Genomic DNA, 17761 nt, shown 5'->3' with positions numbered 1-17761 from the left:
AACGTACGTCAGTATGATTAATTCAAAGACGTCCCCGTCTTAGACGGGCACAACTTGTTCCGTACAAATTAATAAGGAAACGGTCGTGAATTCCAAGAACGGCCAGTTAAAATATTCAGTCGTCCGTTTTCCATCACACCAAATGATCATGTCATTGTTAAGCGCGAGTCGTTGATTAATTGTATTTTTTTATGGAAATCAGATGGTGTCGTGCTCATTATAATATAACGATTCGATCGAATCAATGCGCCGGAAAAGTTGAAGTAGGCCGATAAGAAATTTGTTTCTTGGAAATAACAGTATTTGTCAATTCATCCTGGTCGACGCGCAATCATGAGAACTGGATTATTTTACTGAGGAGAGGTCCAGGGGTTATCGGGGCGTTTGCCGTTCCGTCTTAGGATAATTGGCTGGCCGCTTATCGGGCCACTCTTACGAACGTACATATCAACAGTGTGTCGAGTCACAGTTCATATTTCATGTTAGGGACAAAGACTCCGCGATCGGCACGCAGTCACTGAAATTTTCGTTCAAGATTGACGGACACGTGAAATTGCTGAAAACCCAATAATGTTTAACTAATAGTGTCTGATTACATCTCCTGGCACATTGTATACGGCTCGTTAACTCTGTTCGTATACAATTGGGGAGATCGCCGTAAAACTGTATTAAAAAGCTTGGGAGGGTAGTTTTTAATTATGTAAAGCATTTGTCTGCCTATTTATTAGGGGGATAAACAATAGCATTACCGATATCTATCGATGTAACATCGAGTAATTTCGAGTAAAGTAATGAAAGGTTCCCTTGGCATAAAACTAGACCAGTAATTGAAAGCCGCGGCTAATGAAGAGTTTGCGCTTCTTCTTGCGAGGGAACATTAGTGCCGATAACGCTGCTAATGACTAAATCGATAATTGTTCATTTACCTTTTGACAAAATTACAACTGCCCATTAATACTGCCTTGCAAGCCATACCAGTCGTTAAATGGACATTACCGTTAGCTCCCCATCTTGATAAAAAGTCGTTTTACCAATCGTCTGCTATTTGTTTAGTGGCGTTTAACTAATCTAATCAATAAGATGTTGAAAAAGCCCAAGACGTAAACTATTTTGCACAAAGGTTTTTCGCATTCCTCCACATCATTAAACTGGGGGCCAATCGAGGAGCGAAAACAGATCCAATCAAGTTACTGGGTATTGGGAGTCATTTCAAGTACTTGAATCGAACGAGATTAAAAAATTACACTTACCAGGATCCGAGGCGTCGAGGCTTTGCTGTGAAGCGGGTGGTTGTGAAAGAGGTCCAGGAGTTCCGGGCGATCTCACGTCGTCGTTGACGGGCCCTCCATACGACAGCGACGACGATGGCGGCCTCTGTAATCAGAAACAATACTTAGGTATAAATGATGACATCTTATCAGTCGGCGCATTAAGGCTAAATGGTCAACGTTTATGAGTATGAAGTGTGTATGAAAACTGTCTGGAACAGCGCTCATGCATATTTCAGGAGGACCTATCGCGTCGCCACGACGGAAGCGTTCCGTTCGCAAAGTGGTGCACACAGTTTTAACGAGAGACAAGTGTCTCTTAATAACCAATTAATTTCATAGATAAAAAGCCAGACGTCATTACACGCCGTTTATCGTTTGGAAAAAAATAATAAAGGTGGAAAAAAAAAGGGAAAACACTGTAATGCATAAATTTCCCTGTTCCGAGAAAGCAAAGTAACGAAAATTGCGATGGAGTGTGCAGTAAAGACAATGCCACAGCCATCCTTCACACTGTACGCTCTTCATAAGAACCATAAAAATGTTACGATCTTACAATAGCCGTATCCGTACACTAGACATACTCTGTAGCAGATTTCACATTCATTTTATGGGCTAATTGTGTTGTCAAATTGAGTAAAGTTAAATGCTACTTTACGCCCATTATTTCTCCGTTGTATCGTGTGTGTTGCACACATTTTAAGGGTCCCGTTCCACGTATCGAGACTTACTAATTGGTTTTTCGTTAAAGGACGTTAACGATAAAAAACACATAAATTAGTGGTATTGCAGAAGTTGTCACTTCAACAGTAATTTCTTTAGTACTATCAAGCATTTCGATGTCGCAACCGTCCGATCCAATAATATTCAATTAGCCATTTGATAATTACCGCATAACTGGCAAGGTAATTGTCCCACACCATCATCAATCACTGAAGCCAAATAACGAACCTACCGGCGGTAAGGCACCCCACCATATGATACGTAAAATTACGGGTTCAATACGAAAATTAAATAATAACAACGCCACGGTTCATTAACTGCGCCAGTTGGATTATCAATTAGCGGGACGGTAGGGCACCTTGTATGTTTTATTAAATATAACTAGGCGTGTAAAAAAAGGCGGTGGGACGCGTGAACGAGTTAGCACAACGGCGAGCATAAACATACACCCTCGAGAATCTGACCGGAACGCGCGTTTCCTTCTTCCGGCTATCGAACGACATTTGTGCCCGATTGGTAAATGACCAAAAACACATGACAACAAGACCGTTTACCGGGTATAATCAGGAAAATCCCTTTGACTCGCACCGAAACGGGATGCCAAACGAAGAGGGCTCGGATGTGTTGAACGTCAAACAGATTTGTGTTTTAGAGAAGCCACACTTAAAACTGGGCACTTTTTCTTTCCACAGCGCAATGTCTCGAGTGTCACGTTACCGGAGCCATATAGGCTGATATAAAAAGAGAAGTCGCTCCGTAGTTAGTCAAGAGAGATATGATCCTGTGTCGTCGGAGGTGTCGTGTTTCCATATATTTTTTTGCGTGGCGTAGTCCCCCCACAGTGAAAAGCGCGGTGTCGTGTATATTCACCCACGGGACAGGGACCAACACTAGACGCCCATAATCCCTGTTGCTGTATTATTTATCTGTCGCCTGCACGACAACCTAGGCAAAAGCTTATTGAATTCGGGGGGCCCTCTCGCCAGGTCCCACCGGGTCCGGGGGCGACGGTTTCTCAAATTTTCCGACGACACGCAGATAAAACTGCTCTATCCGCAGATGAAAAAGATGTATTTCGGGACCCCAGCCTATGAGTTAAGTGCACGCATTAAATATTCAGCTTAATAATATCAGATACGTTCAGGTGGGAAGGTGCTTTTCTGGATTGATGGCAGGGCGAATAGGTTAACACGCTTTCAATTAAATTTATAGTATGCAAATCGAGTTGATGATCCAGAGATATGTAAGGCATGTGGGTCAGTGGTAGCGAAAGTGAGACTAAGTTTGATTTATGTAACGCCTTGGAGTGCGACTGGCAATAAATCTTGGGAGGCTTCACTCAATTTTGATGGATAGATTGTACGACATGTTTGTATGTATCGATCACAACAAAAGAATATTATCGTATGTCGGGTCGGGTATTGCGAGGACGGGTTTGAAAAGATCTGTCGGGCGTCCGGGTGGAATTGACTTTATTCTCATTATTTGCGATGACGTATTTTTTTTAACAAGGAGACAAATATTTCTTGGACGCATTAATTTCCAATTGAAACCGGCAGTGTGTGTGTGTTATGGTTGAGGGGGAGTAAAAATGATGGTCGTAATTGACTTCATAACAGGTCAAAATTGGTTTATTAAATTCCGTCAAGGGCCATTGGAAGAGTTAAAAGTTTTAAAGCCCTTAATCTAACGTCATTCTCTAAATTTATTCAGATTAAATTAGCGGTAATTAAATTTGGCACCTTTCTATTCGAGTGATTTCACATTTGAATAATTCCATTTTCAAGTGCACTTAGGTGATTTAATATCGAGAGTTGGTGTTTGGGTGTTGTATAAAAGCGCAGATTTCCACCCCTTCTCGACGCACATAATTGACTTTTAACTAAATGCTAGAAAATGGATAAGTCGTGTTATAGGGGGAGCCGTGCAGCGATCGTCTATTGTAACAAATCTAATCTACGCATCAGCCAAATTACGAATTAGCAGTGCTCTGGGGAATTACTCGCCCCACGATTCATGCAAATGGCAATTGGCCACTTCAGAGCCTCCGACGTCGATCTAATGTGTACGAATATAGGATTCGAATCCGACTACAACCCCATCATCCCGGTTTGCCGTCTTGATCCGATTTTCGACGGCGAAACAAGTGAGAAGCGGGTTCGCCGCCGCCTCGGCTGCACAGATTTATTTAATTTCCGGGTACTAATGAACGACAACCGGCTTCTGCGAGTCTGCCGTTGCTCTCAAACGACTTCAAAACGACACGGTGCGGGTGTTAATTGTGGCTCTGATCTGTTCTCTGGCCTCTCATGTGGGTCGTATAATGGAATCACGGCTAACTCGATAATGCCCGTCTGACTTCCGATACGTCCACCGCACTTTTTTTTTTTTTCGTCTCATTAACGGAACACGACCGGACAAACGGTCCGTTTTCGCACCCTTCCGACGTTAATTAATAAAAAAAACTGTACCTTTTCGGGGGAAGTACAGGTGTTATTGATTGGTTCGAGGATCGTCCCTGTCGTTGGCAGCGGCGCCCGTCGAATAGTGTTTATTGAACCAATTGTTTATTCGCGGCATGACTCGATTATTCTGTTTACAAACAGCGCGTGGCCGTGTCAGGCATAAGAACCACCACCGGCAACTGAAGAAACCGAGCCGATCGTCTCAGATTCGACACACGCCATCGAGGACATTTACAATTGCTCCAATGATCCCCGCACTCGATCTTACGAACATGGCGGCGGACGAATGCCAAGTGAAAATAAAACGAAATAAGGACAGAAAAAAAACGCACCGGGAAACGGACAACACGGTTTCGTATGCCATCATACGGTGCCGACCTTGCTTGTCAAACTATGAGCGATCGCTGGTCTGGTGACGTCAGCCCCATATGGTAATTGAATCAGCTGGGTTTTAGAGACGCATGTTAAATTCATAATGAACATAGATTTAAGGGTCATGCATATATCCTCCATTAAGATGTGCCTGTCTCGACACTATAAATAACTGGCGGATTAAAACACACACTTTGGCAAATGCCCCAGACCCACACCAGAACGGATAATCATTTTGACAATTATACTTTTCTCATAAGTACAACATTTCAACAATCCCACACAAAACAGATACGTTTTGAACATTGTTGTAGAATACAAAACCTCAATTAAAATAACCACCAATACAACCGGCACAATTGGTACGGTCTGGCGGAAAAAAACGTCGGTGTACGCCTTCGCTAAACACTTCGTACAATCGGTCTGCTGCTAGCCAGCCGACAGGACCAGCGACGAGAGCAGAACGAAAAAAAAAAATCGTTAAATGCTATGCAATTTTGTGAAGGGAGAGAACGAACAAATAGCCACCAAATTGAGAACATCTGGTGCTGACGTTTAAACAAAAACGACGCACGTCGACCGGCCAGGATCCTTGCAGAAGACGTCTCTTGACAAGACGCACACGCGTTCGAGCCCGTTTGAAGGGACCGGAGCACTGCAGGCCTTTGTTGTTCGGTCTTGCGAGGGAGTTTGAATTGCCACGGCCAAGGTGGACCCCAAAAATAGGGTTGCGTACGATTGTGTGTGTGTCTGTGTGTGTTCCAAAACCGCAGCTTTGTGTCTGGTGTACATAATAAAAAATAAATTCCGTATTGATTTAGCACCCGCAAAAACTTAATGGGTGGAAAATCGGTTAGGGAATTTTAAATTCTATCAACGCCGGACAATGTAAATAAGGGTCAAACATCTCCCTGGGACCGTTTAAACGATTCGGTTTTTTTAATCGACTCGTTAACGACGGCTTAAATAAAAAATTCGAATAAAAAACTTGGAAATTTTTATATTTTATTTATATTATTAGAACTCGGCTACACCTTTATTTAAATATCTAAAATGCAAATGGCACAATATTAATTCAGGATAAACGTGACCTAAACGATTCTAATTTAATTAACCGGTAGTAGTAATAAAATGGATCAATAGATCGGATAAGATCAGTTTTAAGGCTAGAACGGACCGATAAATTACGTCGGGTACGCATCTTCTTTGTGTGTATTACGGTCCATTACAGACAAATTCTTACTAATGGGTTTGTTACCGAGTACGCAGAACAATAACCATTCGTTTTGTTTAGAAAAGATTGATTCCGATGAGTGAGCAAAGACGCAGTCCGGCCGGACGATAGGAGGGAAGGTCCGACATTCTGTGAGCCACTATTTCATTTTAATGGTCCCGGTGGTCCGTGGATTCCATTAAACTGTTTCTCCTGCAAAGTTTATTTTTGCCACTGGGACCATTAGTTTGATGCAGCAGGAAACAATCCTGCTGGAGGACTAGGATTGATAGATGAACCCACGGTTTCGACTGGCTTCCTTTTGCTGCCTCTGCAACTCATAACTCAGACGGGGTCGCGTTAGTTTTAGCGAAGAAGTGAAATATCGCCCGGCGGATCGGGTTGATTTACATCGACGGCGACAAAAACAAACGTTTTATCGCATCGGTTACATCAAAACATCTTATTCGCCGCCGCCGTTTCATTTTTATTTAATTGAAGGCAGGTAGTGTCGTTTGTATTGGATTCCGTGAGGCTGCGGCCGTCGTCGGCCGTTTCGCACATCCACGAGGCAGACTTTTCGGTCAGCGAGTCTTATCAGCGACAGCAGGATAATTAAATTTGTCGGTGTGATTTATCGGCGACAGCGTAGCGTAGCGGCGGGGTCCCGATGAAGCCGCCGCCGACTCCGCGGCGCTCATATCCTGCTTCCCTCGGTGACTGCATTCTATCCGATCGCAAATCTCTGGGCCCCCGGTTGATGTATTGCTCCCCATCGGCGGTCCCCCCTCCGGCTGCGGGCGTTCTCTCCCAACGCCGACGTCGCCCGTTTTACGCGATAACGACGCAACACCTGAACCTTTCTGCTCGGGGAAATTAATCAGGTATGTCTAATACAGCGGGAACCGGCGGCGACAAAAACCCCACGGGCCGGGTAATTCCCCGAGAGTGCACCGGGTGAATTAATCACCGGGATTTAGATTGGAGAAAGATTCTTTGGGCCGATGCTAATTAATCTGGATACGCGTTTTTAACGGCCAACGAATTTTTTGGTAGTTTTTAAAGCAACATAAGAAACCGTGGTGATTTTCCTGTACACAAAAAAACTGTTTTTCTTAGCGTCATCCGCATTAAATAAATAGGATGGGGAGACAGTTTTACATGTCGGTGAGTTTAAAGTGGCTTGTGATTTTTCGGTGGTTAGACATAAAACCTCGGGAGTGGTGCGCTATCTGCGAGCGGGAATCTCTGTCTGGGTGAGAGCACAGTATCGCTGTTTCCTTTTGCTTCCTTCCTGATACAATTTGCATCGTCTCGGAATCACTTAGCCAGAGGAAGGCGTCCCCGTGCGATGTGCCTCTCCGCTCGGCGCTTTTATTGGCGCATTATCATTTTATTGACTTCAAATAGCTTGTAAAACGTGGAGCCGGCATCAGCGGCGGGAAGCGATTCCCTCCCGAACGGCCTAATTCAGGAGACAGTGATGGCTTGTAATCGCCGACGGAGCTTCCCTTCCCTGCGAACAGGTGGATTTGTTCAATTTATTACGAAACAGATATACGGAACAGCTGCTTCGTATTCATTTATGCATTTTGCATCCACAGTTTTTCACTTATTGGCCATCCAGCGGGCTCCCCACACAAAGGCAATTTGCCTTTATGATTCAATCGTTTACTTTTACCTCCATTTTCTTTCTTGCGTTTTCTGATTCCGATCGATTTCGGTTTTAATCAGCCACGCAATAACGGCTTAACTTTGACAAACAATCCACCTTTTTTTTTTCACATAAAAATAACAATTTATAAAAAGACGTTGATGTGTGTTATTATAAAAGAACGGGACTCCTTTGATTACATTAATTTATTTTGATGTTCCACATGTTTATGTTTGTTTGATCTGCACGTAGATTTTCTCGGTTTCCCCGAAACTTATTACCACCAATATTTAAATCGAAGAAAAATAATTCATCGATAATCCTACACGTTAGGAGACATCGAATATCAAAGAGGACGTCGCTGCTTATTTTGCCGCATTTGTGTTTGTGTTTGTTTCGATATAATAGAACATTTTAATGATTTCCTGAAGGTGTTCGACTCGGTGCTCTTATATAAAAATAGCAGACGTGTGGTATGCGACAGAGTGAGTGAAAGCCAGGTTGGGCTTTGGAAGGCGCTCAAAACGAGAGTATTTCATAGCGCGGATAGCACCGCTCTGCCAATAGCGTCTCACGCACACATTTGTCGTCTGAGTAGTATAATTAACTGGAGTATTTATAGTGCAAGGGCAACGATCAAGAGGAGATTTTCGCGGAAAGATTCCCCCGTCTTTGCACCTCGGATCCCTCTTACACGATTTCACATAAAACCAACAACTAACCACCTAACTACAGCAATATTATTATCATCGCTTTGGACCAGTTATGTTTTCCTATTATTAGGCTTGAAACGCACTAGTCGAAACGAATGATTATATTTAAACATCTATATGTATCACGTAAACAAACTGAATAGTCTTGGCCAACAATAAACTGATTTAAAAGCATAACACACCAAACATCGTTCTCCCTTTGTTCCACGTTTTATTCCACAACAGATAGTGCCCGAATTAACAAAACCCGAATCCTTCGAGGGCCCGGTCCTCACCCCGACAACTCCCAACGTGTCGTTTTTAAAAGACCGAACCGTAAAACTTAAATCGATTAGGACGTGTGGAATTTTTACGCAACGGGGAAAGAAAAAAAAATGAATTTTCCAGTGGAAGCTTTTAGATCCCGATGGATATTGAAGACGGACTTGATCGACATCTGCGTGACGTCGACCCGGGCGACGGGACGGGAGGGCGAACGGGGGCGAACTCTGAGTGTATTAGCTCATTTTCGTGATGCTGTTTGCAAAAAGCAAGGGGGAGCCCAAAGCAGGGAGTTTTACTGGTAATTGGTGTCAATTTAGACTGACGCATCGGCGGAGCTGCCAGCCCGGGATTGGGTTACACCCTTGCGCTCGCTCTGCGGTCACCGGCGCGGTTTCTTTTCAAATGATGGATGGGATCGGTCGCGATGGTGCAAATGCATTTTATTTTATTTTTTTTTTCTTTCGGCCGCCAATTCGCACCCCCTGCGCCGGCCCAGCGCAATTCCGAATGTGCGCTCGAAATAGATTTTGGTTTAACAATCTCTCTCTTAAACTATAATCCTCGAACATGCAATAAAACTGAATGGTGATTTATGGGTGCATTTTTTCACGATGATCGTCTCACGTTTTCGCACGAACTAAACATTAAACCAGGTCTATATTTCTTCAAAACATGTCAATAACTCGACGCCAGATATAAATCATCTATGTACTACTTAAGCATCGAGTACTACATGAAAATAAAATGTAAGTGGACCAGTAAAATCACCTTAATTTCCACCCCATTTAGGAACAGTTAGTGCTGTACTACATACAATTCTAGTTGTTTTCGATGATTGTGTGTGTGTGTGTATGTGTATGTTAAACCGTGGGAAAACAGTACAATCTAGGCTTATTAATAACAATATAATAATTTTAAATGTAAATTCACCGAATCCTATAAATAATTTATATACCGAAAATTACATAAATAAGCCTGGCTATCATATATATTTCGGAATGATTGTTTTCGAAATTGACACTGCCTATTACATATGCATGAGAGTTGTACGGTCTGCGTTGCAAATCTTCAGGATCTGCATGTTTACAGTTTCTCCTATAACTTAGAATGAACCACCTCCAGAGCCTTAGAAAAATTATCTAGGGCGGTCTGAAGGGCAGATCGTGAATCTGTGGTGTGATGAACATGAAAAAAGATGGGCGACATTCAAAAAGTGCTGAAGTACTTACGACATCCGGCGTGCTGGCCCCATCCGTGTGCGATGTGGAGTCTGCGTTGCTTCTTGTGCCGGCATCTCCGTTTGTGGAACCAGCCAACTCGGGAGGTTTGCCACTGTCTCGCTCGTCTATCACCAAATCAATTGGCATTTTACCCTTCAGGCAACTAATATACCGGTGGCAGAAATTGTCGCACAATTCGTGAACCTGAAAATGAACAAACAAAATTGGTTGCAGATAGAGACGAGCGTGGATTGTTTCGAGTTCTGATGGTTTGAATGTGGTAAACAAACAACAGAACGAAGACCAATTGAAGTGTGTTGTAGCATTTGGAGCTAAATATTTAGATTCCGGATTGGAGCGGGCCGTGCACTATTTACAACTGCCTTAAGTGCGTTAATTGCACGGCCCGCGTGTCGGTTTGTGCGTGGCCATTGATAACAAAGGCTCGATTCAAAAATGCGTTAATGATAAGCGGAATAGTTGAAGTGTTTGCGCTGTGTAACAGGATAGTTCTGGTGTAACCGAGAAAGAAGGAACGAGATTTGAATGAGGTGAATAGCAGATGCGAGGGAATTGTAGTTGTATTATGATGTTGGTCGGATAGTAGGTATGTAGTAGTGTGAGTATACGTATTTTGCTGTGAGAGTGGAACGAGTCGAGCGAGCGATACCGGCTAGTTTGCATGAGCTGGGGAGTCGGTGGTCAGGCTCGCGTTTAAGCCGTTTCGCCAAGATGGCCGCCTTGGACGACGTCTGGGGTAACCGGTTATGTGCATTTGCCTTGCAACAAGATTATAATATCGCAGAAACGGAGAGAGAGATGAGCCGCTCGATAGTGTCCCCTTTTAGCAATTTAAATGTAGCTGCGAATGCAAAGCGATGCGATGGCCATCCGGTCCCGGCCGATCGAACCGCATTCTGCCGTGCAATTTCCATATTTTTACATGTCGGGCTTTTAATACGGAGAATCTGAGACGGGCCCGCAGGACGATCCGCCGATCCCGTGTAACTCGAGCGGTGCATTGTGACGATGTCGCTGCCAGTGTTATTGATCTCCCCCTTTTCTTCTTCTTTCCTCCATTCCTGCCTCGCCTGGCTCTCCAACACTGCCGCCGCCACCGCTGCCCGCCTAATTAGGAAACCCTATGTTACCGGCCATTATTGTAAAAAGTATGCCCGGCACAACAATACCAAATGCCTATCTCCTAAACAAAACACTAAACAATACCCATTTGCATAACAACATCTCGGCCAAACATTGCCATTTTATGTTCCTGCATCTTTCATTCAACTTGTCCCCGGTTTTTATGTAAACTTATTGGTCTCGATATCAAAGCTAGTTCCAAAAATGTTACCTTCCTATGCAATGGTCTAAATATACTTGACGAACAAGCTGATTATTTATAAACTGGAAAGATAAAAGATCTATAAATAAACACCTATCTACCGAATAGAATAATAACCAACACATTTATAATATTAAAACGAGCCAATCGGAGCAAGGTAAATAAATTTTAATTTTGTTTTAATCACACAACAACCTGCTATTTTGCCGCGGACCGATGGAAATTGTCCATTAATTTATTCGAAAAAACGACCACAACAAAGAGGCCTTTTAAATTACACATTGTGGAGGTTTTCACGGCGTAATTATACGTATTATGTGAAAACTTATGCCACGAAAATGATTAACAAACATCGAGCATTGTAGTGATACAATTGCGTAAGTATATGTGTGTATATGGTAATCGTCCGTAGATGAGAGTTATCGGCATCAAATCCAAGATTGTGGTTCGCCGATAACCATCAGTCACGAATTCATTTTACATTGTTAAAATGATTCGTAGATAAGTTTCATGAATATTTAACCGATCGGTCCTGGGCCACGTAAACCAACAGACATTTTAGTCCGGTTGAAAAAAGCCTTAATGACACGACGGTGAATACAATTAAAGGAAAAAAAAAGAAAGATATGATAGGGGAAATGCTGTTTATCTAATCTGAAATTGGAGAATCTCATTTACGACTATCGCCGGGCACCGTCACTTTAAAAAAATGCATTTCCAAATTATTCAAATCGCAGATAAGTCGCCACAAGTATGACATAATGATACCCGAGTAACGCCAACGGGAACAAAAAAAAAAAAATATAAATGGAAAAGTGACGAATACAGGCGAAATGTCTTCGGACGAATTAACGAATTGAATATATTTAAATAATCGTTGACATGTTGTGAAAGGCCAGGACTAGACGAAACACCAGAATGATCTGTAACCCACCCGGTCAGGTTTTGGCGCATTAACTTCAAGGCCGGAACATTATGGTAATACGATACGTTTCGTATGAGTTGGAAATGATCAAAATTTCGTAGGAAAATTAATTAACAACAGCAGCTTCGTCCCATTCAAGGCGACGTTTGAGGTTAATAATTTATTGTTGTAGCGCCGCCATGCTTTAAAAAGAAACAAAATTATGCCCGCTATTACAATTCTATTAGAGCCACTAATTCCATTGGTCTTCGTTCGTTTGTTGAGTGTGTTAGAGTGGAAGTAGTATCCATTAAAAAGTGATTAAGAAAAACTATATCAAAGCTTGACAATCTGGTTAATTCAACATCACGCATTATTCAAAGAAAAAAGCGACTAGGTACATTAAATAGATAAAACAAGTTAACGTTGTTATGACTTGTCGTTTTTAACGAACCGTGTCGATTTTTTCTTGCGTCCATTAACTCATATTTATCCACAGGATAAGGCTAAAATGAATGATGGACGACGTGGAGTTGAATCGAACGAATGTCGAGGAGACTTACCTTTTCCAATTCTAGTAGGTGGAACCGGAGCACTTGTATTGCTTGTACCATCTGAAAAAGAGAGAGAAAATCGAAACATTAGTTGATTGCGACTACTTGTAACAATGAGCTTGAGCGTTATTAGATAAATCACTGCTTTCCGCTGTGAATTAGCGTCTGGGCTGGTGTTTTATAGGACGGGCGTAGGTGTGCAGTCACACAATGGATTCACGAAACAGAAAATTACATGTGATGGCCGGATCCCGTAATCCACAAACACCGTCGACTCCCCCGAATCCATTCCTTATCTCGCCCCTACAGACCGGGCCTTACGGCAAACAACCGGCAAAATCATTACGTACGCACGGCGAATGGAAACTACGGGGACATGATAAAGGACTGTTTACTACGGGGAAACGTGTTATTAGACATCATCTTTTGCCTTGAAACCACGACCGCGAAAGAATAATGCCCATTTAAGACGACGACGAGCATTACGTCGCAACCAGCCGACTGTGGTAGACACGTCGATGTGCCTTGATGGATCGGGGCCCCGTCTTTTTTATTTCACTTGTCCGGGTCAGATTTACGCCGATATGACGGGTCGCGTCAATGTCGACGACGATACGGAACGGTGGAAAAATGATTAAAGGAAAATGAAACGCGGTGGATCCTTTCGGTGCACGTACCCACCGGGCGTACGGCAACAACTCAACAAGTGATTTTACGTCCGACACCGAGCACGGTGTTCACCCATAAAAACAAACAAAAAGAACGTTAACAATATGTTCGATGTGTTATTTGCAAGGAGCATGATATTTTATGGTGGCCGGGTCAGAAATTCTTTTCATTATTGAACTGTGTGCAGTCGGACCGGCGAAGTGCGCTCGCTTTATTATATTTTAACTGGTTGTCTTTTAGGTACCACACGCATCAAATCTATTTTTTAACGTCGTTCGCCAGTCGTCAACAAAAGGTTATGCGTTATGACCGGTTTTCATTTGACCCGTGACCTGTCGCAGTCACTGGTGGGTGGTCGACGTACAAATTCCAACGTAGTTGACACTGCCAATATACGCGGATATCGGTAAAATTGGTAGCCATTAACAATTATCACGTTTATGACATTATTTCATAAAAGTACGTCGTAACTGCAAAATTAAATACAAATAATTGCCACGAAAACAATGGATTTTATTGCCAATTTATTGCTAAAACAATAATTGCATGGACGTCCGGCGTTCCTGCAAAGATGAATGATCCGAGGAGTACTGCTTTTCGTGTCGTTGGTCCCATAAAAATTAGGAGCAAATCGCAGACGGACGACGGCCGACTGACGAACACAAATTACCCGGGTGAAACCGATCGAAATATTTTCGTATGAACGCAAACACAACCGGCACACAGGCGTTACGTATTAGGGAATTAGAAAGCTCGGCCGTATCGAAATGGAAACATTCTATTAAGAAAATTAAACGAGCCGGTCGCGTATTACTTCCACATGAACAAGGCGGGCATTAATGGGACATTTCCATGTTGTCGCATCGGATCATTACTACGTGGGGCTCCTCCAAAAAAAGTCCCCCTTTCCGTCGGTCCCCGCCGAAACTTTTGACCCACTAACGTCGTTTAGTATCCGAATTTAATTACGGCGGCAACCCTTCCCCCGGTACCGGGCATCAAAAATGATTTTGTCCTCGCCGGGACGTTGTCTCTCGCTCTCGAAAATGGGAACGGGCCATAAATCAAGCGGAGATGCGACGCGATGGATGCTGCAGTAGCTGGTCTTCTTTCAACGTGCCCACCTACCTATATAATAATAATCGGACGGGGACCCGGATCGACTTCAGATATCCATCTAAGAATTTAATTAAAATTTTTCATTTTTGACCTAATGGCTCTACGCACACCAGCTCACCATTTAGGAATGCCTAATGGCCTTCATTAACTACGCTTTTTTAATAACGTTCCGAACTCCGAAAAAAAAAAATATATTTATAAGGTTAGTGTGTGCAACAAACAGTAAGGTAATTTATTGCCGCATGACCGCAACTGAGGCCGTACAATACCGGGGAGAAGGATTTTGATCGGCGGCACACGGAAAAATATTCATCAAAACTAAATAGACGCAATTAATATTTAATTAAAAGTACACTATTCCTTGGTAACGTGATATTAATAAAAGCCAATTAGATAGGAACTGGTTCTGGTTAATTATTGAATTAATGATTTTATTGCAATGTTGGGGCATAGTGTCTGGGAAATGATCACCGGTTATTTATTAATGGTCTACTTCAACGGCTCTTGATGTATCCTCCGGTGTTACAGAAACGGCCGACTTTAATGGTATTTATACGTGTATTCGACGGTTTATTTAAATCTAAACGTACCGTACGATATATAAAAAAAAAGTTGACGCCGAATGCATAACAATAAATATTTTAGCGAGTGACCGTTTACACAGATCGCGTATAGTAAATATGCTTAGTTGGACTAATTCGTCAATAAATATGATTTATAGTCAATAAATTTTAAGTTCCTCAACCGATCATTCATTATAATCTCCGTGGCAGCACGTAGAAATATTGTATTTATCGGCGATGGCCGAAGGAAAACAAACCGATACCGATCACCCAATTTTATTTTTTTTATCGTCGAATTAACCCAACAACAATTGATTGTCGTATCGAAAAAGTTTTTCCGGAACGTTTGTTTATTGCGGTGGAACCGAGTACGCGGCAGAATTTACGATTAGAATATGTAAGTGCTTCCACAGCCCACATTAACAGATATCTAATTGAATTTCAATGAAAATCGAATGCTACAAGGGTTCAGCAAAGTAACCCAATTATTTTCTAACCTGTAATTCGAACCAGTTACACAAATGGCGCAATTAATTAAAAATAATTGATAACATAAACAAATTAATTTATCGATTAAGTCAACAATTTATGTTAATGGAACTGCATGTATGCTTTTTCGTTTTCGTATTAATCTTCGTACCCGTTATTAATGTCGTACGGTAGAAAAACGACACACCACGACCGAAACGGAATTCGTATGGCAGCAACAAAGAAACATTTATAAACTCGAAGATGGTTCCATTTTTATTTTTTTCTTTTGCTATTATCCTTTCGGTCTTCCTCTTCGACGGGCCACCAAATAATAAAAAAAAAAATGAAAACAAACGGGTCGAGAACGTCACGTGTTCTGGTACCATAAAACTGGATGGAAATGACCGATATCTGATATGTGTCGTTGGAATATTGGGGGTGGCCATGCGACATTAAAAATAACTAAATCCAAAGGTACATTTGTAAACCAGACGGGGAGGAATTGGTGAAGTGAGTGAAATGTTTTTTTCCTTAATTTAAAGTACTCTCGCATGTCCGTCAATATCAGACCAGGTGCTTACATATGCGTGTGGTGACTTAATTTTTATACACGACATGTAGTAGTAAAAACGAGGAAACTCAAATTCTACTTACTAAGGAATCTACTTCAGGGTCCGCGATATAATAAGGTTTTTCTTGACGTATCTGCAACAAAAAAAACATAACATATTAGTAATGCAAATAAATACTGTAGCCAAGTGGATGAGTCGAACGACAGTTCGGCAGTTGACCGGTTGTTGTGCCGTGGTAGCCCAACAATAGCCGTAAATAGGTAATTTAATAAAATGGTGGAGATTGAGCTAAACACTGTTATTAAGTAATGCACGGCAGAGTTATGAAAAGTGAGGGAGCTTGATCGAAAAGCATCGATAAAGGAGAGGACCCCAGTAAGATGTAATTAACCGGAGGTAGTACAACGCCCCTGATCCACGTGCCTCCTATCCGTGGTTTTTTAATATAATTATAGCTATTTCCTTGGAGTCGTCCGATCGAGGTGTGAGACCGTCTACCCCTGCGACACCGGGCGACCATGACGACAACTTAATAGCGAAAACCTATGTAATTTCGGTTGTCATCCAGATTATACACTTTTTTTAAGTTCGGCCGGGCCTGACGGATGTGTTTGCCGAAATGCGAGTCGAAACGCGTCGCTTGCAACACACACACACACACGAACGGGACCACAAAATAACCTCCAGCAGGTAATTACACAGGACCCAGCGCTAAATTACTACCTTCGGAACAATTTCAATTATTGTACGAGAGCTCTTAAAACTTAAAGGTTATAAGTGGCGATACTTAATTTTTTCGTCGCAAAAAGCACTAATAAATTTTTCGAAATTAATGTAATGCATGGAAATATTACCTTTAACTAATTCATTTTCTGTTTAAGCATACGTGCGTATGTTTAATTTCATTTTTATGGTCGCACGGACTACACGGTGCAACATTACAATTTAAATGCCAATTTCAGTCGATCCGTATTACTCGCCCAATCGTTTTACTCGTGACGGAACTAAATGTGTTGTTTATCATTTTAAACGGCTCCAAGATTGCCCAATAAAATTATTACATATGTTTTTTCAATTTATTATAAAATAATAATCACTGGACTAAATGTGTATTTAATATTTTAATCAACTCATATATGTTTATTAAAAATATATGTTACTGAGTTTGTTATAAAATTTTTGATGATACAAGCCAATTTGTATTACTCAAGACTGAACTAAATTTATGCTTTTTATTTTAATTAGCTCAAGAATATTCAATAAAAACATATTTTTTCAAGTTATAAAATTCTTGAGTTAGAACTTTAGATGAAATATAAAAGACTCAAAACTGAACTGAATTTATGTTTTTCATTTAAATCAGCTCAAGAATGTTCAATAAAAACATTTATTAAAAAATTCTTGCACTAACACCTTTAATGAAACATAAAAGCTATTCCACATTACTCGCTCAATCGTTTCATTTAAGTCGGAACTAAATGTGTATTTATCATTTTAACCAGCCAAAGAATTCTCAATAAAAACGTACATTTTACAGTTTATATAATTCCTGATGTAACACAGAAAATAAAACAAACAAATTTCCTTGCAGACTATTATTTTTTTTTAACGTAAAAATTCCTCTTCACTTGGCAATTCTTTTATGTACATACGTATCCTAATTATTTATCAA

The 17761-nt window shown here is 41.5% G+C and overlaps 1 protein-coding gene across 2 annotated transcripts in view; it reads right to left on the bottom strand.

The window, feature by feature from the left end:
- Window positions 1-17761, bottom strand: part of LOC109609161 (homeobox protein homothorax) — a 58758-nt gene that overhangs the window by 11267 nt on the left and 29730 nt on the right. For both annotated transcript variants that reach the window (XM_049967695.1, XM_049967693.1), the window contains 4 exons: window positions 16172-16222; window positions 12705-12755; window positions 9902-10096; window positions 1251-1374 (listed from right to left, as the gene is read on the bottom strand). In XM_049967695.1, the coding sequence (XP_049823652.1) occupies window positions 1251-1374; window positions 9902-10096; window positions 12705-12755; window positions 16172-16222 (421 nt within the window). The remainder of the gene's footprint in view (window positions 1-1250; window positions 1375-9901; window positions 10097-12704; window positions 12756-16171; window positions 16223-17761) is intronic.

This window comes from Aethina tumida, chromosome 1 (genome assembly GCF_024364675.1).
Source record: "Aethina tumida isolate Nest 87 chromosome 1, icAetTumi1.1, whole genome shotgun sequence".
Taxonomy (NCBI): Eukaryota; Metazoa; Arthropoda; class Insecta; order Coleoptera; family Nitidulidae; genus Aethina; species Aethina tumida.
This window is presented reverse-complemented; position numbering and strand designations above follow the sequence as displayed.